The sequence below is a fragment of the Ostrea edulis genome, chromosome 5 (genome assembly GCF_947568905.1).
Source record: "Ostrea edulis chromosome 5, xbOstEdul1.1, whole genome shotgun sequence".
NCBI classification, from domain to species: Eukaryota; Metazoa; Mollusca; class Bivalvia; order Ostreida; family Ostreidae; genus Ostrea; species Ostrea edulis.
In genome coordinates, this window is record NC_079168.1 from 93,468,786 (window position 1) to 93,494,897 (window position 26,112).

The 26,112-nt window shown below is 35.5% G+C and overlaps 1 protein-coding gene across 4 annotated transcripts in view; it reads right to left on the minus strand.

Moving 5' to 3' along the window:
* Positions 1–17,270: 17,270 nt before the first annotated feature.
* LOC125650904 (RAB6A-GEF complex partner protein 2-like) overlaps positions 17,271–26,112 on the minus strand; it is a 22,878-nt gene continuing 14,036 nt past the window's right edge. For all 4 annotated transcript variants that reach the window (XM_056139334.1, XM_048879480.2, XM_048879478.2 and 1 more), the window contains 3 exons: positions 24,707–24,834; positions 24,150–24,327; positions 17,271–17,580 (listed from right to left, as the gene is read on the minus strand). In XM_056139334.1, coding sequence (XP_055995309.1) covers positions 17,357–17,580; positions 24,150–24,327; positions 24,707–24,834 — 530 coding nt within the window. In that variant the 3' untranslated portion in view covers positions 17,271–17,356. The remainder of the gene's footprint in view (positions 17,581–24,149; positions 24,328–24,706; positions 24,835–26,112) is intronic.

Genomic DNA, 26,112 nt, shown 5'->3' on the forward strand with positions numbered 1-26,112 from the left:
CACGAATCATTCAGCATTGACCATTTTAGTGAGTTGTATATGAAATAAAATAAGGTGGAAAAAGACTTCTCTTCTAATAAAAAGTGCAATTTATTTGCCTTTTTTTTCTTTTTTCTTGCCATTATAAACAAGTTGTATGACCTCTTCATCAGGCTTTGCTTCTTTTCTATGTATATAGTTAGATTAGAGATGACTGTCATATACAAAAATGTTCCAATATCATGTGATGAAGTTTGTAATGTATTAAAGAAAACGAAAGCTGCTAAATCACCGGGCATTGATAACTTGTTAAATGAATACTTTTGTAAATTTCGAGTTATTTTTACTCCATTGTTGTCACATCTATTCAATATTATCTTTAATCGTGGCACATTTCCAACATGTTGGTCTGAGGGAATTATTTTCCCATCTTTTAAGAAAGGAAATGCTAACGACACTAATAGCTATAGAGGCATAACTCTGGTGAGTTGTTTGGCAAAAATATTTACTTCTGTTTTAAATGATAGGTTGTTAAAATGGTGTTACGGGAATAATTCTGTGTCAGATGCTCAGTTTGGTTTCAAACCAGGTTTTGGCACTTCAGACGCTATATTTGCATTACAAAGTGTCATTAGTAGAACGTTATCACGCAAAAATAAGTTATTTTGCTGTTTTGTTGATTATGAAAAGGCTTTCGATAATGTCAACCGAAACAAGTTATTTTTTAAATTATCACGCTGTGGCATCACTGGTAAATTACTTACAATCATCAAATCACTATATAGTAACTTAAAATCCTGTGTTAGATTTCAATCCGAATTATCGAACTTCTTCTCATGTACAAACGGATTAATGCAAGGTGAGGGGTTGTCCCCCTTTTTGTTCTCTCTCTATGTGAATGATTTTGAGAATGCATTTATTAATAGCTTATGTGATGGAATTGACTTTAAAGATATATCACTGTTTTTGCTAATGTACGCTGATGATACTGTACTTTTTTCTGAATCAGCCACAGGATTACAAAACATGTTAAATACTTTATCAGTTTATTGTAACGAATGGGACCTAAAAGTTAACATTCAAAAAACAAAAGTTCTTGTCTTTCGTAACGGAGGGAAAATAAATGCCGCCAGCAAATGGTTTTACAATGGTAGCGAACTAGAAGTTGTTGACAGTTTTAATTATCTTGGTCTTACTTTAAATTTTAATGGTAAATTTTTAAAGTCTCAGTGTATTATCGCCGAGCAGGGTAGAAAATGTATGTACCATATTCTTCGAATTTGTGATAATCTGTCACTGAATATTGTAACAAAACTTCATGTATTTGATACTTATGTTTCAAGTGTTTTGAATTATGGTAGTGAAATTTGGGGTTTTAACCCAGGTAACGATGTTGAAAAGGTACATGTGGACTTTTGTAAGCGAATTTTACATGTAAAGAAGTGCACTCCAAATTATATGGTTTACGGGGAACTTGGTCGTGTGCCAATGTATAATTTACGTATGATAAAAATTATCAAATATTGGTTGAAAGTTATCAAAACCGACAATTGTATCCTTCAATCTATATATGATGACATGTTGATTTGCAATCACAAGAACTGTAATTGGCGCTGCCAAGTTAAGCATTTATTATTATCGAAAGGATTTGGTGATGTATGGTTTAACCACTATGTTAATAATGAAGTTTTATTTCTAGAATGTCTCAAACAGCGTTTAACTGACAACTTCATGCAGTCACGAGATGAATTTTTTGTTAATTCACCCAAATGTATTCTGTATAGACACCTTATTGATAATGTTACCATTCAATTTTACTTGACAAAATCTATTCCGGAAAATCTTATTAATCTTTTAGCAAAATTTAGATTGTCTGCTCACCAGCTTAGAATTGAACAAGGTAGATATAATGGCACAGCAAGACAAGATCGATTGTGTGAATTCTGTAATTTGAACGAAGTTGAGGACGAATATCATTTTATTTTAATATGTCCTTTGTACAAAAACCTCAGATCTGCATATATAAAAAAATATTATTGGTCGCATGCTTCTATGTTTAAACTGGTACAATTGATGTCAATTCATAATAGAAAACAAATCTGTAATCTGGGTAAATTTTTAAAAGGTGCTTTACTCTTACGATCTAGCCAAACTATCGTCTAATGTATATGCTGGTTTTTGTTGGTTTCTTTTTTATGTAAACTTGTCTTATAACTCTCTTCATGTATGTCCATCCTCTAATATTCACTCCACTTTTCATACTGTATACATCTTTTTTGTTTATACTTTGTAATTGAATATGTATTATGCTGATGAGCCGTAAGGCTTAAAGCCAATAAACAATACAATACAAAAATGTGTGGAGTTCTGCATCATTTTATCTTATAACAGAGACACATAATACTGCTAATGGTGACAAACATAATCAGGTTTAAATTGCAGTGTTATTCAAGTAAGTGTGAATAGTTGAATTAATGTACGTACATTATATGGTGTGAAATTAAAAGAATGCATAGCAATGAAAATGAGAAATGTGTCGAAAGAGACAAAATTCAAACGATCGGGCAAGAACCAGCCCCATAGTATAATAACAAATGGTCTGTGAATAAGTGTGCCGAGTGCAGAACATAATCTTTTTTTCTTTTTTTTTTCTTCTTTTTTTTTTTTTTTTTTTTTTTTTGTTTTGCATATAATTATCAGACTAAATTGCATTGGCACCAAATTGCATTTTATGCATGGTCGGAAAACATGTCCTCATCTGATAGAAAATGACTGCATCATCAAGTTAGGGTTTGATGACGATGGAGGAAGGAGCGTATATTTATCCCTGTCCACACATCTCGAATGAGTTTTGTGTTAGTGTGTTTTAGTGCAAGTGTCTATGGAGCGCCAAATTAACATAAACTCAAATAATTGAAGATATCTTCAATTATTTGAAGATATCATCAATTCATTTGATGCGCGCAACAATTTAATTAAAGATCTCTTCAAATAATTAATTATATCTTCAATTCTGAATTATTGTGCGCATTAAATGAATTGATGATAGCATTAATTCTTCTGCTGAATTGATGCGCGCTTTAATTGAATTAATGATCTCTTCAAATTAATTAATGATATCAACAATTGAATTGATGCGCGCTACAATTCAATTAAAGAGAGCAATAATTGATATAATGCGCGCATTAAATCAATTGATGAGAGCAATAATTGAATTGATGCGCGCATTAATTCATTTGATGAGAGCAATAATGGATTTAATGCGCGCATTAATTCAATTATTGCTCTCTTCAATTGAATTAATGATATCTTTAATTCATTTGAAGAGAGCAATAATTCTCTTAGAGAGAGCAACTAAATAATTAAAGATATCTTCAATTCAACATATCCACAATTGAATTAATGATCTCTTTAATTGAATTGTTGCTCTCTTTAAAAGAATTGATGCGCGCATTAATTCCTTATACAAAAGCATTGTAAATAATTAAAGATATCTTCAATTGAATTAAAGAGATCATCAAATTGAATTAATGCGTGCATCAAATCTATTATTGCTCTCATTAATTCAATTGATGCTCTCATCAATTGAATTGAAGAGAGCAATAATTGAATTAATGCGCGCATTAAATCAATTATTGCTCTCATTAATTCAATTGATGCGCGTATTAATTCAATTGATAAGAGCAATAATTGAATCGAAGCGCGCATTAATTCATTTGATGAGAGCAATAATTGATTTAATGCGCGCATTAATTCAATTAAAGAGAGCAATAATTGAATTGATGATATCTTCAAATAATTGAAGATATCTTCAATTATTTGAGTTTATGTTAATTTGACGCTCCATAAGTGTCAGCCACGATATATTCTATGTGGAAATTAATGGTTACATTTGATTTACATGTGGATTATTCTTTGGTAGCCAGTGCATCAAGGTTTAGTTCTTAGTAGGTTACTTTAACATATACATGTATTATCGCTTGGGTGCCTCTGGTAAGTTTACGAATTTATGTCATTTTCTCATTGTATAGCCGAGGTTCCGTGGTACGATAAAGATCCCTCCCTGCTCATAGGCCATAAGCGTCGAGCATAGGCCGAAATGTTGCAGTCCTGGTGACGTCTTCATATAAGTGAAATACTCTCGAGAGGGACGTTAAACAATATACAATCAATCAAATTGTCACCAGAAAAACTTTTTAATTTCCATTAGATCTATCAACTCAGTACCCAGCTGATGAGGATGACGCAACGCAAATCATGGTTATAAATCTCTATACCTTCCTGTCACTTAACAGCATGAGTTTCACGAATTTTCTATCACTAAAACACCAATTTAGTGTCTAGTTAATGCTGTATAAGGTATTTTGAAATACGATGGAAACCTTATTTCCGATAACATATATTCTGAAAAACCGAATTTTCCGATAACATTTACCATATTGCCGATAACATGTTTTTATCCCACCCGATGTTTTTAATAGTCTACTGTTCTCTTACTGTAAGTTTATTTCGATCCATCATTTTCTAAAGGATTATCTAAGTCTAAAAATGCAGACGAATATCCCCTCTTGAATAAATACAATTACATAAAAAGGATTTCGTTTGATACTGTAGTAAATTGATTATGTTTCCGGGTTGTTTTATGCTTACCCATGCCATTCTTGTTTTATCGTTAATTAATATCCTCTATTGTATTTTAAATTCTTTTGTTCTTAGTCAAAATGACTGTGTGCCTATTTCTGATCCTATAAAATTAACTATCTTTTGTTCATGATGTCATATTAAAAGAAAACATTAGTGCAAAACTTATTCTATTAATCGGGTTAGCCATGTGACCTGTAGGCATATTTCTCACTTGAAAGATAGTCCCGTGGGGATCCGGGTTAGAATAGGTCCTCAGTACCCCTTGCTTGTCGTAAGAGGCGACTAGATGAGACGGTCCTTCGGATGAGACCGCAAAAACCGAGGTCCCGTGTCACAGCAGGTGTGGTACGATAAAGATCCCCCCTGCTCAAAGGCCGTAAGCGCTGAGCATAGGCCTAAATTTTGCTGCCCTTCACCGGCAGTGGTGACGTCTCCATATAATCAGTCATGAAATATCTCACTTACATAATGTAACATTGCTGTTCGGGCTAGCCATCAGACCCGTGGGCCTATTATTTGATATGTTCTAAAGCACACACTAACGTTCACATGTATATATATATAATGGGATATTATTTCAATAGTTGTTGCTGGAAGATAATCTACTTTTGGAATCTCAGATTTTATATCATTAGTGGTCAAGAGGATACTTATTTAGCATTTTTAATTGAAGAATACGTGCAATGAACTAATCCCCTCCTACGAGGAAGGGGAGGGAAAAGCCGGAGTTCGTTTCACACTTGCAATGAAATTCTTGACAAGTAAGAAAAAAATGGATTTATGGTACATCGTGGAGGGGGATTGGTTGGTTAGTGCATTGCATGTATTCTTCTATTCAGCACTTCAAACATCAACTACCCTTTGTTCACTACTACTTTGGAAATGAAAAGAGGGGGGGGGGGGCAAATCAATCGAACCCAGTCCGATTAAAACCACCCCCCTCCTCCTTACACTCGCCTGACGAGTGTAAGGAGGAGGGGGTGGTTTTAATCAGACTGAATCGAACCTTGCATAAAGAAAATATTAAATTTGCATGTAAAAATAACGGGAAAAGTAAATTGTAAAAAGGGGAGAGACCAGGACCCCTCCCACCCCAACCTCCAATTCAACATGCCTGGTGTAACATTTCCAAAAAAAAAAAGAAGATTTCTTCAATAGAATACAAGTACACAAGAACTATACTTTAATTCTAGATGTTTCCTTTTTGTAAATGTAATTAATAATAATCAAAAACCCAGTAAATTTCATATTGAATTCCTAAAAAATCAGATAGCAAAATAACGGGAAAATCTGTATTTTGTCGTTTATTCGTCTTTTCGCCTTGAAAAGACGACAAGACGACAAAACGCCAAGCGAAAGACGACAATTTAGGTCGCTAATTTGCGGGTTTTGTTTGTCGTCTTTTCGCCTGTAATTTGTTGTCTTTTCGTTTTGTCGTCTTTTCAACTTTTCGTTATTTCGAGGCGAAAAGTCGCTAATTATCGTTTTTGTCGTCTTTTCATTTTGTCGTCTTTTCGCCTCGAAAAGACTTCAAGACGACAAAATGCCAAGCGAAAAGACGACAAAGGTCGCTAATTTGCGGTTTTTTATTTGTCGTCTTTTCGCCTACATTTTGTCGTCTTTTCGTTCTGTCGTCTTTTCGTTATTTTGGGGCGAAAAGTTGCTAATTATCGCTTTGCCGTATTTCGCCTCGAAATTATAAAATGGCATAAATCAGCCACCATAGGCATGCCTGTTGAGCCTATGAAGAAAAATGTGTCGTACTGCTGGCGATTGTCACGGCCAGGAGAGGTAGCGGATTTGGGTCACTCAGCTATTGAGGAATTTTGTAGGATCCAGAATTCTACAATTACTTTTTTGCCAATGAGTTTAGCAATGTCATTTTCTACAGGAGATTGTTATTTCCTTCTTTTCTGAAAAATTGCTAGATGTTAGATGTTAGGATATTTTTAGTTTCAAAATCAGTAACACCTATTCCTCCCTCATCAATGGTTCGGATCAATTTTTTGCGCATAATGCGTTCCCCTTTTCCCCACAAAAAAGAAATTATGATTTTATTGATATTCTTTATAAAATACTGATCTAGATAACTTAGAACACTAGCTGTGAATAAGAGTTTTGAGATTGCTAGAGAATTTACAATCTGAGTTTTTCCAAATGTGGTAAGCTTCCTTCTTCGCCAAGAGTCTAAAAGTTCCTCGAATTCCTTTAGCTTATTTAACCAATTTTTTTCATTACACTCAGCCTTGTTATGCCCGAGATATATATCAAAACTTTTGATAGTGTCAACATTTATCTTACTATCATGAATGTGGGAATCATTTTTCATTTGATTCTTATACTTTCCTAATAATTTACATTCAGTTTTTGTCATATTCATTTTGCTTCCTGAAACACAACCAAAGTTCTTAATAACAGTTGCCACTTTAAGAGATCTCAAATCCTTTAATGGAAAGGTGCTATCATCAGCATGTTGTATACATTTAATTTCTTTTTCCATGTTTCCTAGTTTAAAGCCTTTTATGCTTGTTGTATTATTTTTCTTAATACTCGGGATTTCCATTGCAAATGAAAATAGCAGTGCAGATACAGGACAGCCCTGTCTAACTCCTCTTGTCATCATACACCTTCATGAAAGCCATCCATTATTTTTTACATGCAAATAGGGGTCCGTAAATAAAAATTTTTATCCATATTATAAAGGGTAATCAAAAATTTTTAAAAAAAATCAATGTGGTAAATAAAAAATTCCATTTAACTAAGTCAAAGGGTTTCTCAAAGTCAGCAATAATAATATACCATCCTCATAATTATTTTCGCAGTATTCATATATGTCCATCATCAACCTGGCATTTACCCCAATGTAGCGTCCCTTTATATATCCTGTTTGGTCCTTGTTAACGATATCATCTAATATTTTTTATAAATCTTTTAGCAAAAACATAAGCAATTGTTTTGTAATCACAGTTTGTAAGGCTTATTGGACGATAATTGTCTAGCTTGTCGATTTCTCCTTTCTTGTGTATTAATGAGAGTACTATATATATGCATTTTAGAGAGAACGTTAATTCATTATCTTCAAAACTTTTAAGCAAGGCATTCTAAAAAGGAGTTTTTAAATTTTTCCAAAACATCTTGTAGAATTCTTTAGGTAGACCATCCATACCAGGCGATTTATTATTCTTCGTTTCAGGTACTGCTTTAGCACATTCTTGAATGCTTGGAAATCGATCACAGAATTCTTTTTCGTTTTCTGATATATTATGAATATCAATTAGGTCTAGATAATTATTCATTTCACTCAAAGATATATTTTTTGAAGCGTAAAGGTTCTCATAATATAAGCAAATTTGGTCTAGTATTTCATCTGTTTCATAGTATGTTACATCTCCATTTTTAACTTTGTTTATAACGTTATGATCTTGGTTCTTACTTTCAAGACGAAGTAAGTATTCCCTCCCCCCTTCATTTACCCATTTATGTTTTGATCGTATTTGAACTATTCACAGAGAACTAAACGTTTATCATAGTCATTTAGCTCCCTACAATTAAGGGAGATACATTTTAAGTTTACTGTATTCATTTCGCTAAGACTAAATATGAATTCAGTTACAAATATAGTAATCAGAGCACTAGTACCTAGGGGTGTCCGCATACAAGTCCATCACAGGAAGCATATCTGTCGTAAGGGTTATTTCCGTATATGGAAATAATACCAACCGTCCTCATTGCAGCTCTCAGAGTCAATCCTTTGGGAATGTGTACCGGCCTTTTTTGACGATTTCTGTTGGGTCCTCATGTCCTGGATCATCTGTGTTATCACGGGTTGGACAGAGGATTTGGCATTGCCCGATCTTTGCACAGAGTTAGATCGGGAGGGGTGACGAATGCCAGTAGCTACATCTGAGAGAATATATCCAAGGTTGTTGTTGCCAGGCCAGGTACTGCGGGAAGTATTATTGACGCATCTTTGTCCAGACCCGATGCCCAAAAATCGTCGTAAGTGGTCGCGACAAATACCGACGATTTCTTTGACTTAAGTAGAGCGTCTCTAAATTGGGGAACTTGGTTACACTTAGCCTCATTGATTTCAGTCATCAGAACAACTTGGTTGGAAATAAATGATGGGGAGGGCAAGACCATGTTGCCAAGCCTCTTAGCATCAAGTGCTGTTGTTGCTGCTTGAATAGCTGAAGCTCACGGAACATCTCCACTGCACATGGCTTTCACATATTGGTACGCATGCTCAGCTGAACGGTGGCTAATCCCGAATACTTTAATCTCGCATGGGAAGAGGTTGAACAGGCAGTTGGAGTGCCCAGCAAACGGGATAACATTCGACGCTGACTTGATATAGTGGGGGTATTTCGCGTCTCCGGGTTGATGGCCTTCACCTTTACAAACTTTGCACCTAGGTTCATTTGTACAATCTCTTTTAAAGTGGGAATCTTCCCAGCAATTAAAGCAGCGAATATAACGCCTTGCTGAGGGTTGTCCATATTGGTAAATGAAGCATTTTAGTCCAGCACAAGGACTGGTGCGTGAAAGAAATTTGCCGTCTGGAAGAGCTTGCGCGTAGATAAATCGGTTGCCATTAAGAGCGTTAGTCAATCTTCTAGTCACAGGAGGACAGATTTTTTTTCAAATTTGAGTTCACTTGTGAACGAAATGTCAAAGTTTTTTGGGGTTTTTTTTTTGGAGCATTTTGATAATTTCTCCGTCGTCCACTGATAACGGAACACTTTTGACAGTAATTTTGATGACGTTGTCCACTGATAACGGAACACTCTTGACAGTAATTTTGATGACATCGTCCACTGATAACGGAACACTCTTGACAGTAATTTTGATGACATCGTCCACTGATAACGGAACACTTTTGACAGTAATTTTGATGACATCGTCCACTGATAACGGAACACTTTTGACAGTAATTTTGATGACGTCGTCCGCTGATAACGGAACACTTTTGACAGTAATTTTGATGACGTTGTCCGGTGGGCTGTTAAGACCAACAGAATATGGATTTTTGTCGTACACTGTGACATGTCTGCTCCTAATATCAAAACCAGCTTGCTTTAATTTTAACCTACTGGTCATAGAATTCACATATATCCTCCAAAGGTCTCTATCCTTTTGAACACACTTTATATCAGAAGCATTTTTCAGCTGCAACAAGTATTTCATTGTCAGTGATGCGCGAACCGCTGCCGGTAGCTCTTTGTCTCTAATGTATACAGGTTGAACAAGTTCCATATTACGAATAGAAAATAATATAAAGAAATAGAGGAAAGCCCGTTTCAAAGCAACGAGAGGTATTCCGTCGGAGCTGTGTGACATAAAAACCTTGAACTTGACCATATGTCCTTGGGTCAGGTCCTAATGCAGCCTCAGTTAACATGAAAATCTGTTAAATCTAAATGTTTCTTCATTACTTGATATGGCCAGGACAGGGTTTGTATTTTCTAAAAAGTGAACTTGACAATGTGACCATGGGTCAAGGCCAGGACATATTCTTTGATCATATGGAAACTTTTTATCAGTATTAATTTTAAAAAATTGCCATTTTTAAGATATATTAAGACTCTAATCAATTTTTAATTTGTAAACATTTAGAAATGGTGCAAATGACCTGACATCAAGAATATTCATGTTATGGTCATTGATAATCTTTATGTGAAGAATGAGCTTACGGTGTATTTTTAAAAGTTGTGGTCTGGGCAGATTTGCACGGATAGACGGACTTGGCGATATCTCAAACTTTATTTGCTGGGACTATAATTAGTGTTCGGTAATATTGTTGTCTGTTCTTCCAGCTCGAAGAGACAGTCTCTTTTGTTTGATTGTCAGATATTAATGGGAAGGTTTTATAAAAAGTAGTGTTTTATATTGTAGATGTCATGCATGTAGCACCGTGCATGCATGGATTTCGTGTTTCACAGTTTGTGATAATTAAGACAAGAGAAATTGTGATTGATATGGTAAATAAAACGTAGAAAATTAAATGACATTTGATACAGGAACTGTACATGAGTATGTGTGTGTGTGGGCTTTCGCCTTCTTTCCCTCTTGATATGTTATACGTAACATCACCCCGGGAAAAATTATTTGAAATACTTATCCAGTGATTTTACAAAAGACGAATACAAGTTAAGTTTTAGAAAGAAAATAATCAACTGTACTGTGACAGGAAGATAAGTACTGTAACGATATAAGTAGTTTGGCTACGCTGGCAATTCTGACTTCTCGTATGTAATTATGAAATAGTTTGAGAATTTAATATATATCATTGAAATGAAGCTATAAAGGTGTACTATAAATTTTTATCGTTAGGTGTTTAATAAATTTATACTACTCAAGTCCATGCGTGTATGATCCCATTCCACGAATCAGTCCTTTGAGGCGCGTGTGTATGTGGGATTAAATTCTTTCAGCATTTAACTTTTCAGTCCCAATAATGAAGAAAAAATTACTATTCAAATTTATGAAATTTATAGCTCAGGACATACAATAAAGGTTTATAGCTGTTACCAATATTTTATCATACAACAAAATTATGATAGCATAATATTCAGACTGAAGAGAATAATTCATCGAGTTTGAATTATTTATACATACAAATCAAATAAATTGCTCTCAAATCTTGAATATTTTATTAAACTTTAATATCGATCTGCGTAAATACATGTAGGTATATTATGTACACAGTGCGCACAAAAGTCGCATATGAATTTCACGCCAGGGGCACGTGCCGAGTTACATGTACATAATTTGGACCTGGAGTTCTGAATCAATGTTTAATCAAAGTCATTGTTTTTATACAATAAAACAACAAATCATTTGAAATGAGACTGGTCGGCCATGGGTTTCTGAATATTCTGTACGCATGTTTAGATTTGGTTTAATCATGATTATAAACTATTGATTTCAAAACATGTTCAGAAATGATTCGTTATGTTTGTAAAATGTATCCATTTTCTTTTTCATAACGAAGAATTTGAGTAAAGCTTGTGTGTTCAGTTAAAGTAGTGTGAAATCACAGATCGCTAGTCCAGCAGCTATGAATCTCCGATATTAAACACACATTCAATTAGACATGATTGAGAAATGAACTGTATATTTAATTGCAGATTTTAAAATTGATGCCTGACTCAATGGTCTAGAGTTTTGAATTTAAAACAAATCAAACGTAAGACCAGGGACGTATAAACAAGTATATACATCCCCGGAAAGACTGAATTATTCGAAAAATCCAATATGATCAAAAACATAACATTCTGTGTTATATTTAGGACGACAATGTTTACTTTGTGTACATGCCCCGGTTCACACGCGATGGTTCCTCGAGGAGGTTACGTAATTGTAAACAAAAACAAACCCCGCGGTGTATGTAAGATGCGTGTAGTTAATGACTGAGTTATTCTATGCTTGAAGATTTGTTTCTTCAATTAAATATATCGTTGTTTTAATAACAAACGTAGAAGAGATAACCTTTTCCTCTTTTTTTCTTTGGAACGAATGTTTATATTAAAGCTACTAAATAATAATAAAAAAAAAAGTTGTCGACAGATGGTTTTTAAAGGAACCGTAGATCACGTTAAAACCTTATTTTAAAAGAATATTAGCATTTCATGAAGTCAGATTTATCAATTAAAGCAAGTTTATTTAAGTTATACGGATATTTTTCCCCCTTCACCTACCTAATGATACGGTTACCTGTTTGCGGGTCAAGCTTTTTACTCATATATAACACAATACTCGAGCAAAATATTATGTTTATGAGATCAATAAGATGTTAAAGAACAACTTTTCCAGCGAAAGCCATATCGAAATATTTACCGTTTTTTAGTTATAAAGCGAAAACTTTGAAGATCCCCAGATCCCTAATTGAAGGGGCCAGCCCCTTTTTAGGATATCAAAAGAAAGCTCTCAACATTTTGCACAACTTTTGTTCTACACGTCTTAACAAAATATTTTTATTTTAAAAGATACAAAGGAAAATATGGGTAATTTTTTGTTCCTTTAGGTGTCCTAATTTTTTTTTAACCCTGTCATCACTATTTCGAACACTGTAACCAAAACAAAAACAAAAAACGATGTGCACAACTACAATGCTCCCACTTTTCATTTTCAATGCATTTTCTGCTCAAGCTTATACAGTCTCGGAGCCTTTGTCTGGAAACCAAAGCCCCTAAAATTTCATTCAAAGGGGAATAACTCGTGAACAGAAGGGAATTTCTGAAATGTAGTACATGATTTTAAAATTGTTCTGTAAAGTTTATAAACCCTGAGAATTTGAGCAAAGTCCATGCAGAAATGAGCGAGATATGAAGCTTCAAAGTTAGCGTCTAGGAAAAAGAAGAAGAAAAAGAATAATAAGAATAATCTTAACTAGCACAATCAGTAGAAGGTCTTCCGTTGTTACGGAAGACCTTAATAATGTAAAGATCAGAATAATGACTCAGATGAAAGTAATAAGCGATCCATGGGGAAAGAGTTATGTCTTCATAATTCACATACATGTTACTGTATAGTACTCACACGAGAACGCTCACCAGTGTTTATCACATAAAATAAACAAACTAATCCAAATCCAGAAAGAAAAAAACACAGTTCTATATACACAACACTAATAGAACAGTGAATATAAACGAAGGGAATTACCAAAGTAGGTTTTCTTCGTCAAAGATGTCCCCAAAAAACCACAGATCGACAAAGAACACGTCTGTCTTACTCGATGTCACGTCACAGGAATTCTCCTCTTCCACGTTTTAATCCGCCCGTATATTTCACACTTCTCATCAATACATGCTCTATAATTAAATCAGTAGATACACGGGGGCGCCACTTTATGAGGTAGGGGGTTTCGGGGGCCGCCTTGAGGCCCCCAGTGGATCCAGGTGGGGGCCCAGGGGGCGAAGCCCCCGGATTTTACAGATTTTATAGGGCTTGAAATGTCTCCTATTTAAGTCATTTGTACTATTTTCTATCATTTTTAATAAGGTGAAATTAGTACAATGACGCAAATTTTAAGGATTTTTGGAAAATAATAAGTTCTCCCAATAAAGTAATTCAAGAAATCAAAAGATTTTATCATTCATTTCTCCGGGAGTGGAAGAAATGATTGCTTCTTTTATTGTTTAGTGCATTTTTCTAAACAAGATACCACGATTTACCTTAAATTTGAAAATTTGGGGGGGGGGGGGGGGGGGGGGGCTCCGGCTGCGCCCCCCTTAGATCCGCCACTGGATACAAATACACAGATTTAGTATACAGATTGTGACCTGCAGCTGCAAAATGTGGCAATAGATGAAGCTTTCAATCTCCTTTCTGCAACCAAGAAGCGTTTCAAATTGGCAACCATCATAATAAATAACAGCTATAATGATGTTTGAGATTGTTTGATTTCATCTTTTTTTTTTTTTTATCTTGAAATGCGCTTCTCCAATACAGTGAAAACAGGATCATCAATAGCTTGCTGAACAGAAATGCCTTTCGAGCATAGACGACTGTATAACTCATCTGCTTGGTCTAAAATGGGATTTGCCTCCTTAAAGTCACTTTCAGTTTCATCACACTGATTCAAACCAAATATATGTTCGTTCAGCATGGATTGTAGTGCAGTGTCTAAAAGCATCATTGCTCGAACTGCACGGGAAACTGCCTTCCTGCTTAACATATGACTAACAGCGTTTGGGGCATATGAGTTCTAGTATTTCTCTAAGCCCAGAGCCTGACATAATTCATCCGATGCTGCCAAGAAAACGGACCTCTGCGTGGAAAGCTCCCCAGACGCTCAGCTATGTTGCTACATTCCTCACTGCTTGTCATCATAACTGCTTTCCAATACAATAGTTGATCAAACGTTATGATTGGAATTCGATTATGTCGTAAGGCTTCTTTAGAAACAAACATCAACGTTGAAAAGATGCAATTCAAATCACTTGGGTTCAGATCAATCATGGGCAAAACCTGATATCAGAAAGCCCTTGATTATTGCCTTCTAGAAGCATTTGCATCACCCCCGACCAACCAGGCAGAGGTGACCTTAAAGGCCATACAATATTTTCTCAAGATGTCGATCTTCCAAGAAAAGTTCATGCTTTTAAGAGGTCTCAGCTTTTGGAATCTTCTTGCGTTTTTTCGCATTGACGTATACATGTAATAGGTTGATATGGCCAGATGTGATGAAGTCATCAGTATTAACATCCAAGCGTTGAATGCGTAGAGGATTTTTTCTTTAATCCAGGAGACAAACAAGATATAATCCCCACACCATGAAATGTGTTATTTCCACCAATGGTGTTGATGTTATGGTCTACATTATCTGTTACAAACTGTAGGCAAATGTGATTCGTCTAAAGGACAGGACTCTTGCTTTGATGAAATGACAGCAGATGATTCGAAATTCTTGACTTCAGAGTAATTGATGAACAAAACCCCATGCTGTTCAGTGTATCAGAAACCTGGATCCAAACATATGATGCAGTTGCACTGCAAGTCCAATTTGAAGAGGTTCTATCTTGTGGCTTGTACGATAGCTTGTCCAATTGAATTAACTTTGGTGGATGAGACATTCTCAGAAGTTATGGTTTTCAGAATTGATGATAAACTTTCTGGTAAATGACCCTCTTTTGACAGAATATCCTGAACACTTGGTTAGAATGCTTTATCTGTATATCATTCTTGATAAGTCTTGCCGCTGTTTTTATCAGCAACCTTTTATTCTCTTCGTCGGACTTTAGAACTTCTGATTCCTTTTAGAAATTATGCAATATGGTTGCGGCAATCTGACAAAGTGTAACTACATTTTCTTTGCAGTTTAATTCATTTATTATGATGGACATACCATAGTTCTCCTTCAATTTGATTTTCATGTGTTGATGGGAATATGCCTCGTCTCCAGAGAGACTTTTCATGTGGTCTACTAGATCTTTGATTGTTGTCTGTTTGTTGTCATTTTCTTCTAAGTATTTTGTCACTTGTAAGAAAAGTTTGTGGCTGGTATTTGGCCGACCTCGTGAATAAGATGCAATTTCTTTGCATGTTGAAAACACCTCTAGCACTTTTCTCCCTGATCGAAAATTACCACTGCAGGTACATGTACTATGATAAATGACATCAGCCGCATGAAGGTCCCTAGCAAATTCTATCCCACCTTTAACTTCGACTGCCCATTCATCGTTTCTATCCTTGCATATCTGTTCCAAAGTTGATTGAAACTGTGTCATTTGAACCGAGTGTACGCCATGTTTTTTACGTTTTGCATTATCATAAACTGGTTTTCAGCAAAATAAACAGTCTTCTTTGAAATTAAATTGCTTTTCTGATCTAAGTAATTTGGATGGAATGGGGATTACTGGTGATGTTGATTTTCTCTTCAAACTTTTTATAACTATGAGACATGAGTACGTCGGTATTCCTCATGAACCACCTGTCCAGTCCTAGTAGACATAGAATCACCTCTTTAAGATACCAATGCTTCCCTCATGAACCACCTGTCCAGTCCTAATAGACATAGAATCACTTCTTTAAGATACCAATGCTTCCCTTTTCCCGTAATTCAACTGTTTCCCCTGTAAATAGATCTTTGCTGCTGAAAACACACAAAGTCGTTTCTATATTCATTCCATTCAGCAGATAAAACTTTGCCCTTTTTTATTCTGTGCTTTGATTTCTTTAATTATATTGTGAATTGCTGAATATTATTTTTTTTTAAAAATTGTTTTATCCTTTGATATACAAGAAATCTTAAATTTTTGACTAACAAAATTCTAAATCAAAACCGGATTTTAAAAATGCCTTGAAATTTGTTGTTTTACCTTAAATGCATATAGAATGCATAAAAATGTCACATACATGTACAGCTCACCATAGATTATTTTTCCAAGCGTATGAAGGCGATTACCACCTCAATAAGACAATTCAGTTTTGGACATCTGCTTTAAAAATTTTGATTTAAGATTATGGACCTAATGTATTTCTGCTGGTAAAAATCTGGAATTGGGCAATGAACGATTGTTTTGATATGCAAATTTAACTAGCCCCCCCCCCCCCCCCCCCCCCCCAAATTTATGTCATTGAATACTTACCCATAGCATCAAATGAACATTAAGAGAGTCAAAGACCCCATTTTGATGTACTTATGTGACATAAATGATTATTGCAGTTTATATAATATCTTTCTCAACTAACAATGACCATGCTTTCACAGCATGTCTCATGGACTTGTGTCATCATGACGTCATACTTTCTGTGTATGGAGGACGAATTGTAGCATAAATGAAAATTCAAATTTTAAGGTTCGTGGTCACATTAAAGACCTCCTTTTCAACGTCTTCTGCAAATTATATTTTTGTATATCTTTAATATGTTGTTAAGACTGTATTGTAGTATAACTTAAAAACAAAAAAAAAACCAACTTTTGTATCTATTTTCTTGAGGTCATTTTGTATATCGACTGGACTAAATGTGATCAGAAAAGTTTACTTGAGATTTCAACTCAGATGAGTTAATAAAGTCCAGATAAGGACTACAATATCTCTGTCCGAGATTGATAGCGTCCACATTTAAACAAAGCAAGACTGTACATGTAGCTGTCATAAGATCACAATAATTATAGATTTCCAATTGTCTCAAAACATACAGTACTCAAATACAATTTATTGACAAATTACCATTAGGTTCAACATTGTTAATGATATACTCCACAAAAGTCCAGTATGATTATTACTTAGAGTGTAATTGATGTATAAGTTTTCAATTGTGTTGAGCTACAGGCATGTAATGGATTTGTTGGATATATTTTAATTGGTAAGTCCCAGATCATAGTTTCAACATTCAAATTGGAAGGTCCAGACCAAACTGCACTTGCATCAGGCCTTTCAGGAGTCTCCAATTCAGGAATTTGGTCACAGGATGTGACAAACTCAAAATGCAGGCGCCATCTCAGACAAACTAAAAAAAATTTCTATGAATAATTATAAATATTAAAGCAAGATCTCTACATTTTAATTTCTTTAGATACAGGTACATTGACCAGTTATGAGCCCCTCATTCCATACTATAGCCAAAATTAAAAAAAAAACACACCCCAAAGTACAAGAACTGCATATCTGAAGGCCACATTCTTTTCAGTTTTATAGCTCTGGATGTGAAGGAGTTGTCACACATATGGATGTGTTGTAAAAAGTAAGTGTGTAATTAAAATCCAAAGAATTGCGAAACGTGGGCGTTGCGGAATACACTAAATGACTGTTAGGCCAAATCGATTCTCTGGTTTTCGGACAATTGTTTTTCAAACAAGAGGCCCATGGGCCACATCGCTCACCTGAGTCACCTTGGTCCATATCAGAAGATTTTCCATATCTATTTGCATGTAAAACCGTAGTCCCTATTATGGCCCAAACCTTTCCCTGGAGGCCATGGTTTTTGCAAACTTGAATCTACACTATGTCAGAAAGCTTTCATGTAAATGTGAACTTCTTTGGCCCAATGGTTCTTGAGAAGAAGATTTTCAAAGATTTTCCCTATATATTTGTATGTAAAACTTTGATCCCCTATTGTGGCCCCATCCTACCCCAGGGGGGGCATGATTTTAACAAACCTGAATCTGCACTATATCAGAAAGCTTTCATATAAATCTCAGCTTTTCTGGCTTAGTGGTTCTGGGAAGAAGATTTTTAAAGATTTTCCCTATATATTTGTATGTAAAACTTTGATCCCCTATTGTGGCCCCATCCCACCCCCGGGGGCCATGATTTTAACAATTTAGAATCTGCATTATATAAGGAAGCTTTCATGTAAATCTCAGCTTTTCTGGTTCAGTGGTTCTTGAGAAGAAGATTTTTAAAAATTGTCCCTATATATTTGTATGTAAAACTTTGATCCCCTATTGTGGCCCCATCTGACTTTCGGGGGCCATGATTTTAACAATTTAGAATCTGCATTATATAAGGAAGCATTCATATAAATTTCATCTTTTCTGGCCCAGTGGTTCTTGAGAAGAAGATTTTTTAATGACCCTACCCTATTTTTACCTTTTCTTGATTATCTCCCCTTGGAAGGTGGCCTGGCCCTTTATTTTAACAATTTAGAATTCCATTTACCTAAGGATGTTTTGTGCCAACTTTGGTTGAAATTGGCCCAGTGGTTGTAGAGAAGAAGTTGAAAATGTGAAAGTTTACAGACGGACAGACAGACGGACGGACGGACGCCGGAATACGGGTGATCAGAAAAGCTCACTTGAGCTTTCAGCTCAGGTGAGCTAAAAATGGGTAGGTAGGTAGGGGGTTTAGTTTTTCAGTTTATCTCCATGTCACAAATGGGTTTTTTTGTCCATGGTTTTTTTTTGTGTTGTGAAGAAAGTTAGAGTTTTACAAATGGTATTCAACACCGTATAGCTTCTTTTCATTCTGTTTCTTGTCTTGTTTTATATGTATGTCATGCTTTTATATTGTAGATCTTTATGCAAATAAAATGAATACAAAATAGTATGTTTTTTATCATTTTATTCAAGTATACCAAAAACTACTTCCTGTAAATGTTTGGCATGGTCATGAATTGTAAAAGAATTCAATTGTAAATCAAATGTAATAATAACGTCGTACTTCAACTCGGCCTTGCTTTCATCAATTTGTTCCTTCACGGTTTCAATTTCTTTAAATTCACCACCCAGAAGTTTCTTGCAAAGCGTATCAACTGTCAAGGACAAGTCTAGCAGTATAATTGTCCATGGAACAATCTGTTTTGAGTTAAAAATAATCTCAATGCTGACAAAAACTGTTTCTGTCGCCATATTGTTTACATCAACTAAGCAGCACGTCTTATTCAGCAAGGCACTTTACGACTTTGACGCCAAAACACAAATTTTATTTTGACGGATCAAATATGGGCGGCGGCAATTTTTTTCCGGGGCGGCAATAAACTCGTGTCAGCGGCCAATTTTTGGGGGGGCGGTGTCTGAGAACCAGAGAATCGATTTGATGTGGCCTTAGTATTTCTTAATTTAGCAACAGCATTGGTATTACCGCAATTTAAACTGTTGTGTGTAAGCTAAATTAAATTCACTTTGTATTTTTTGAACTATGAACTGGTGCAAAAATGTTTTCCCATTAGAGTTTGATGCCTTTTATCTAAACTTACTTTTTGCGGTGCTGTTTAAAAAAGATATTCTCTCACATCTTCTTTGGGCAGACTTTGGCATTTGATTAACTTCAAAGTGTTTAATTCATTTGACTTGTATAGATTGATGGTTCACATAGAGTTATTAAATACACGAAGAGCAAATAAATACATGGAAATTTTACAAACTAGTTAGTTTAGAAAGAGAACTATATTGTCTTGCACATGTTCACTTTGCCGTAAAGGTTTTTCTGAGAACTAGATGGCCCGTAAGCCATAAAAAACCTTATTATAACGTCTTCCGCTGGAAACAGAAGACCTTAAAAATAAGAAGAAGAGAAAGAAACAGAGTATGGGGAACATAATGATAAGAAACCGGGCAAAAAAAATATGTAAGTGACACTACGTGGACATAATAAAAATGATAAGAAAAGGAGGAAAAATAATATGTCCCTGACACTATGTGTTCCAGGACATAATAAGAAATGGAGCAAAAACAATATGTCCCTGACACTGTGTTAGGGGACATAATAAGAACAAGAGGCCCAAGGGCCTAGAATCGCTCTTCTGATAAATTGTACAACCCCACAATTTCTATTCTTAGCCTCTTAGTATTCTAAATCTTTAGTTAAATCCTAAGAATTCAAAAAAAGTAGGTCAATGTGACCTACTTTTTGGTTTACACATTTTGAGAACCCAAGAAATATCAACTGACAAAGTTTGATGATTTTAAGCCAATTAGTATCTGAATATTGAAATATAGCTGTCAAATTCCAATCGTAGGTCATGGTGACCTACTTTTTGGTCAGCGAACTCCGAACATGCAAGACCCATCAACTGACAAAGTTTGATGACTGTAGGTCAAATAGTATCTGAAATATATAAATATAGCCGTCAAATTCCAAAAGTAGGTCAAGGTGACCTACTTTTTGGTCGACACACTCCGTAGACTCAAGATGCATCAACTGTCAAATTTTGATGATTGTAGGTCAATTAGTGACTGAAATATATAAATATAACTGTCAAATGCCAAAAGTAGGTCACAGTGACCTACTTTTTGGTCGATACACTCCGAAGACTCAAGATGCATCAACTGACAAAGTTTGATGATTGTAGGTCAAATAGTGTCTGAAATATAGTAATTTAGCTGTCAAATACCAAAAGTAGGTCACAGTGACCTACTTTTTGGTCGACACAAACCGAAGACTGAAGACGCATCAACTGACAAAGTTTGATGATCCTAGGTTTTACAGTGCCCAAAATATGCATCTAAAATTGAAAATGTGAAATTTGAATATCTGCGAAATTCAAAAAGTAGGTCACTGTGACCTACTTTTTTTATAAATATGTTTCAAGGCCTCAAAATGCATCAACTTACAAGATTTGATGATTCTAAACCTCTCGGTATTTGAAATAACAACTTAAAATATATCTATAAATGATAAGCCATAAAATTCAGAAAGTAGGTCACGGTGACCTATTTTTTAGTTGACACATTTCAAGGTCCCATGATCCACCAACTGACAAGTTTTGATGATCATAGGCTTCAAAGTGTCCAAGATATGCATCAAAATTAATTTTAAAATAAATACCTGCAAAATTCAAAAAGTAGGTCACCGTGACCTACTTTTGAGACAACTTGACACAAGGTCCTAAGATGCATCAACTGTCAAAATTTGATGATCCTAGTCCTTATAATGACTAAAATATCAAAGATTTAAGGAAATATAAATTTAGGTCAACTTTGAAGTGACCTTGAGACCACGCCCTTTGCCCCAGGGTAATGGCTTGAACAATTTTTAATCTACAACATATCCTCATCCTTATGTGTAAGTTTGGTGATAATCTGCCCAGTGGTTCTTGAGAAGAAGATTTTTTAGCAAACACTACTTTTGTTTGTATTTTCCTGATTATCTCCCCTTGTTAAAGGGTCACATCCCTCTATTTAGTATGTATGAAAGCCCTTGGGCCAATGATACCCTGTAACAAATTTGAAAAAAATTGGCCAAGGGGTTCTTGAGTTATAGCCCTTTTTCTAAAAAGTTTACGCACACCGCACAAATGGCCATAGCATTAGCTCTTTGAGCCTTCGGCTCAGAAGAGCTAATAATAAGAAATGGAGCAAAAACAATACGTTCAAAAGGGGGTTATAATAAGAAACAGAGTAAAAACAATATTTCCCAACACTATGTGTTCGGGATAATAATAAGAATAATAAAAAAACAATATGTCCCCAACACTATGTGTTATCAATATGACTAATCATGGTCCTGCTGTTTTTGAGAAGAATTTCAAAGATTTTTCTCCCCATATATTCCAATGTAAAATGATTCCTTGTCATGGCCCCACCCTACCATCCAGCGCCATTTGAAGAAACTCGAATCTCCACTGTCTGAGGATGCTTGCATATCAACGTGACTAATCATGGCCTTGCATTCCAATAAAAAATTTTGATTCTCTATTGTGGCCCCACCCTATCCCCCTATGGTGGGTGATGATTTGAACAATTTAGAATCTACACTATATCGGGAAGGTTTAGCATAAGAATGAATTTTAAAAGAAAATTAGCTCTTGCTAATAAATCCAACAAGGCAAGAGTGGATGTTACAAAACAAAAACAAGAGGCCCATGGGCCACATCGCTCACCTGAGTCACTTTGGCCCATATCTGAAGACTTTCCATATATATTTGCATGTAAAACCTTAGTCCCTATTATGGCCCAAACTACCCTTTGCAAACTTGAATCTACACTATGTCAGAAAGCTTTCATGTAAATGTCAACTTCTTTGGCCCAATGGTTCTTGAAAAGAAGATTTTTAAAGCTTTTTCCTATATTTGTATGTAAAACTTTGACCCCCCCCCCCACTTGTGGCCCCATCCTACCCCCCGGGGGCCATGATTTGAACAGTCTTGAATCTTCACTATGTCAGAAAGTTTTCTTGTAAATATCAGCTTTTCTGACTCAGTGGTTATTGAGAAAAAGATTTTAACTATATATTTGTATGTAAAACTTTGATCCCCCTTGTGGCCTCATCCTACTCCCAGGGGCCATGATTTGAACAAACTTGAATCTGCACTATGTCAAAAAGTTTTCATGTAAAAATCAGCTTTTCTGGCTCAGTGGTTCTTGAGAAGAAGATTTTTCCTATATATTTGTATGTAAAACTTTGATCCCCTATTGTGGCCCCATCCAACCCCCGGAGCCCATGATTTGAACAAACTTGAATCTGCACTATGTCAGGAAGCTTTCATGTAAATCTCAGCTTTTCTGGCTTAGTGGTTCTTGAGAAGAAGATTTTTAAAGTTTTTCCCTATATATTTGTATGTAAAACTTTGATCCCCTATTGTGGCCCCATCCTACCCACGGGGGCCATGATTTGAACAAACTTAAATCTGCACTATGTCAGAAAGTTTTCATGTAAAAATCAGCTTTTCCGGTTCAGTGGTTCTTGAGAAGAAGATTTTTAAAGATTTTTCCTATATATTTGTATGTAAAACTTTGATCCCCTATTGTGGCCCCTTCCAACCCCCGGGGGCCATGATTTGAACAAACTTGAATCTGCATTATGTCAGGAAGCTTTCATGTAAATCTCAGCTTTTCTGGCTTAGTGGTTCTTGAGAAGAAGATTTTTAAAGTTTTCCCCTATATATTTGTGTGCAAAACTTTGATCCCCCCTTGGGGCCCCATCCTATCCCTGGGGGCCATGATTTGAACAAACTTGAATCTGCACTATGTCAGAAAGATTTCATGTAAAAATCAGCTTTTCTGGTTCAGTGGTTCTTGAGAAGAAGATTTTTAAAGATTTTTCCTATATATTTGTATGTAAAACTTTGATCCCCTATTGTGGCCCCATCCAACCCCCGGGGCCCATGATTTGAACAAACTTGAATCTGCATTATGTCAGGAAGCTTTCATGTAAATCTCAGCTTTTCTGGCTTAGTGGTTCTTGAGAAGAAGATTTTTAAAGTTTTTCCCTATATATTTGTATGTAAAACTTTGATCCCCCCTTGTGGCCCCATCCTACCACCGGGGGCCATGATTTGAAGAAACTTGAATCTGCAATATGTCAGGAAGCTTTCAGGTAAATTTCAGCTCTTCTGGCCCAGTGGTTTTTGAGAAGAAGATTTTTAAATGACCCCACCCTATTTTTGCATTTTTGTGATTATCTCCCCTTTGAAAGGGACATGGCCCTTCATTTGAACAAACTTGAAAGCCCTTCACCCAAGGATGCTTTTGGCCAAGTTAGGTTGAAATTGGCCCAGTGGTTCTGGAGAAGAAGTCGAAAATGTGAAAAGTTTACAGACAGACGGACAGAGAAACAGACAGACAGACGGACGCCGGACAAAATGTGATCAGAATAGCTCACTTGAACCTTTGGTTCAGGTAAGCTAATGATAATTACCAATGTCTGTCATAAATCCTGGCGTTACTGAGAGAGGCACAGGGACATTGATATGAGTCTTTTGAGTATGTAGGCACATATCTTGGTGTTTAACATATGATGTGCAAGATGAACCATGGCCAACTTTACGGCGACACTCTTCTGCAATCTGCTCTTCACTTTGTAATGTGACTGAAAACTGCAAAACAGAGATATCAAACTAATAATAAATATGTTCTGAGTGGATGGTTGCAAAGATGTCGAGCCATATTGATTTAACAGTTTGTATGAGTTTGTATGGCCATCAAAGGGGTAAAAACATAGAATAGCAGTTTTCATGAATATTTCTTTTTCACAAAATCACAAGCAGTCCCGGGACACAATGCTAATCTGAGTTACTTTGCTCTTATAAAGTTATGCTTAAGTTTTGGAACCTACCAGGTAATTCTTTTACCACACTAACCCAAAATATGTTGCAACAAACTATATCCTTAAAATATGCAATTGATAACTTGTGACAGTGTGTGCAGGGTATGGTGTCTTCTAAATGAACTAAAAACAAAGCTAAATATAGTTACCTGAACACAGGGAACCGTGCCTTCTGAGAAATCAAACATGCCAACAATATCCTCACCTAGTTTATAAGCTTGCTTAAATAATGTGAATTTTGCTACTTTCCCTTTAGCATTTGTAATGTTGTAGAAGTCTGCAATATACAACAAAATATACCATATCATATACAATATCAATCACTCTATCTGGTGCATGCATACAGGAGGACAAATCAATAAGGAACATAAGAAACCACATTGCTCACCTCAGTCATTTTGCTCTATTAACAGAGATTTCCACATAAATTTAGATTTGACTGCTTTTGAAATTCAAAAGTCATGGCCAATGATTAAGTTTTTAATATGTAGATCAAAGATCATCATCAATGTCAAATGCTTTAATTGTGCTGTTGGATAAGGCTTGTTAAACAAGCATTCTGAGAATACTGCATGGCAATACACAGTTCCCTACCAGTCACAAAAATTACTGGACTGCAAAAATATTCCAAGTTCATTATGTAGGTTATGGTAAATGGGAAAATTGAGGAACAGGATAGGAATGGTTGGAAATCAACTACTATTCAGTACAAAGACTAGCAGGAAAAAAGACAACTTTATAATTATGTTTGAGTCTTTAACCAAGTCAATGAACTGTGAATCATGAATAATTTAGCAACATTGTTGTATTACTATGCTAGAAGTTTTAATGAGTGTTGTACTCTTATCTACAGAAACAAGAGGCCCATGGGCCACATTGCTCACCTGAGCAGCAGTTCCTAGCAATAAACAAGCTTGAGCAAAACTATCATTATACATGCAGCTTGGTTCAGAATTTTTTTTTCAAAGGTAGTGACTAAAAATTCATTAATTATCAAACTTGATTATTAAACTTGACTACAAATTCATTAATTATCATATGCCCTTGTAGATGGGTATGGCCTTTCATATCAACAATTTTTATCTAAGGATGCTTTGTGCCAAGTTTGGTTCCCTATACATTCACATGTAAAACCTTGATCCTCTATTGTGGCCCCTTCCTAACTTCAGGGGTCATGGTTTTCACAAACATGAACCTCCACTTTGTCAGGAAGCTTTAAAGTAAATTTCAGCTCTTCTGGCTCAGTGGTTCTTTAGAAGATTTTCAAAAGACCCCACTCTATTTTTGCATTTTAAGCTCACATCAGCTTTAAGCTCACATCAGCTGAAAGCTTACGTGAGCTTTTCTGATCACCTGTTGTCCCTCGTTCGTCTATCTTTTAAGTTTCACATTTTCAACTTCTTCTCCAGAACCACTGGGCCAATTTCAACCAAACTTGGCACAAAGCATCCTTGTGTGAAGGGCTTTCAAGTTTGTTGAAATGAAGGGCCAAACCCCCTTCAAAGGGCAGATAATCACAAAAATAGGGTGGGGGTCATTTAAAAATCTTCTTCTC